This window comes from Mus pahari, chromosome 1, assembly GCF_900095145.1.
Source record: "Mus pahari chromosome 1, PAHARI_EIJ_v1.1, whole genome shotgun sequence".
NCBI classification, from domain to species: domain Eukaryota; kingdom Metazoa; phylum Chordata; class Mammalia; order Rodentia; family Muridae; genus Mus; species Mus pahari.
The window spans coordinates 96,798,970-96,800,379 of NC_034590.1; the positions used below are offsets into that span (position 1 = coordinate 96,798,970).

The 1,410-nt window shown below is 45.9% G+C and overlaps 1 protein-coding gene across 5 annotated transcripts in view; it reads left to right on the forward strand.

Annotated features, from left to right (window-relative positions):
- Positions 1-1,410, forward strand: part of Itgal (integrin subunit alpha L) — a 40,881-nt gene that overhangs the window by 9,733 nt on the left and 29,738 nt on the right. For all 5 annotated transcript variants that reach the window (XM_021222402.1, XM_021222415.1, XM_021222410.1 and 2 more), the window contains exons 10-11: positions 1,040-1,113; positions 1,206-1,338. In XM_021222402.1, the coding sequence (XP_021078061.1) occupies positions 1,040-1,113; positions 1,206-1,338 (207 nt within the window). The remainder of the gene's footprint in view (positions 1-1,039; positions 1,114-1,205; positions 1,339-1,410) is intronic.

Below are 1,410 nucleotides of genomic sequence, written 5' to 3' on the forward strand. Positions count from 1 at the left end.
TTTGGTGGCTGATTATGGGATGGACCCCTGGGTGGGGCAGTTTTTGGATGGTCCATCCTTTCATCTCAGCTCCAAACTTTGTCTCTGTAACCCCTTCCATGGGANNTTTGTTCCCAATTCTAAGAAGGGGCGAAGTGTCCACATTTTGGTCTTCCTTCTTGAGTTTCATGTGTTTTTGTTTTTTGTTTTTTTAATTAATTAATTAATTAATTAATTATATCTAAGTACACTGTAGCTGTCTTCAGATGCACCAGAAGAGGGCATCAGATCTCGTTATGGATGGTTGTGAGCCACCATGTGGTTACTGGGATTTGAACTAAGGACCTTCGGAAGAGCAGTCGGTGTTCTTAACCACTGAGCCTTCTCTCCAGCCCTGAGTTTCATGTGTTTTACAAATTGTTTCTTGGGTATTTGGTTGTCTTAAAAATAACCTTGTCTCTGTTGCTGAGATGCAACCCCATGGTCAAGGCTGCTTACAGATTGAAGGTTTATTTGGTCTTTGGTTCCAGAGGGTAGAGTCTATCACTTCCCTCAACTGTAGAACTCTTGAAATGTACGTACTATTTTATTTAATCTTTGAGAATTTCATACATATGTAAAATTCTATTTTATTTTGGCTCTGGCTGTCCTAAAACCCACTCTGTAGACCAGTCTGGCCTCAAACTCACAGAGATCCGCCTGCCTCTGCCTCCCAAGTAGTGGGATTAAGGGTGTGTACCGGCACTCCGGACTCAATATATAATGTGTTTTAATCATTTTCTCACTCTCACCCTCTCTCCTTCCAGAACGCCCCCATGCCTCCTCCCAATGTCTAGCCCCCAATAAAAAAAAACCAGTGAATAGTCTGAGACCACTAATCGCTGCCAGTATTCACACAGGTGTGAAGCCATCTGCTGGAGTCAGACCCCTGAAATACTGTGTCTGTGACACTCAGGTCCATGCTTTCTACCTTGTTCGAAGGTCAATGTTGCGCCTCTTGCTCACTGTTCACCCACATATCTCCTTTCTTACTGTTCCTTGGGTCTCCTTTGTTCCCCAGGCACAAGCAAACAGGACCTGACATCCTTTAATATGGAACTCTCCTCCAGTGGGATCAGCGCAGACCTCAGCAAGGTGCACAGCAAAGAGCTGAGGGTGCCAAGGGACCTAAGGGACTCCGCTGGCTCGGGATGACACTCACCCTGGTCCTCTCCTTCCCTGAGCAGGGCCATGCAGTTGTGGGAGCCGTTGGAGCTAAGGATTGGGCCGGGGGCTTTCTAGACCTGAGTGAAGACCTCCAAGGTGCCACATTTGTTGGGGAGGAGCCGCTGACCTCAGATGTGAGAGGAGGTTACCTGGGTGAGCACTCCGCCTTTTCTTTTCTTTTCTTTTCTTTTCTTTTCTTTTCTTTTCTTTTCTTTTCTTTTCTTT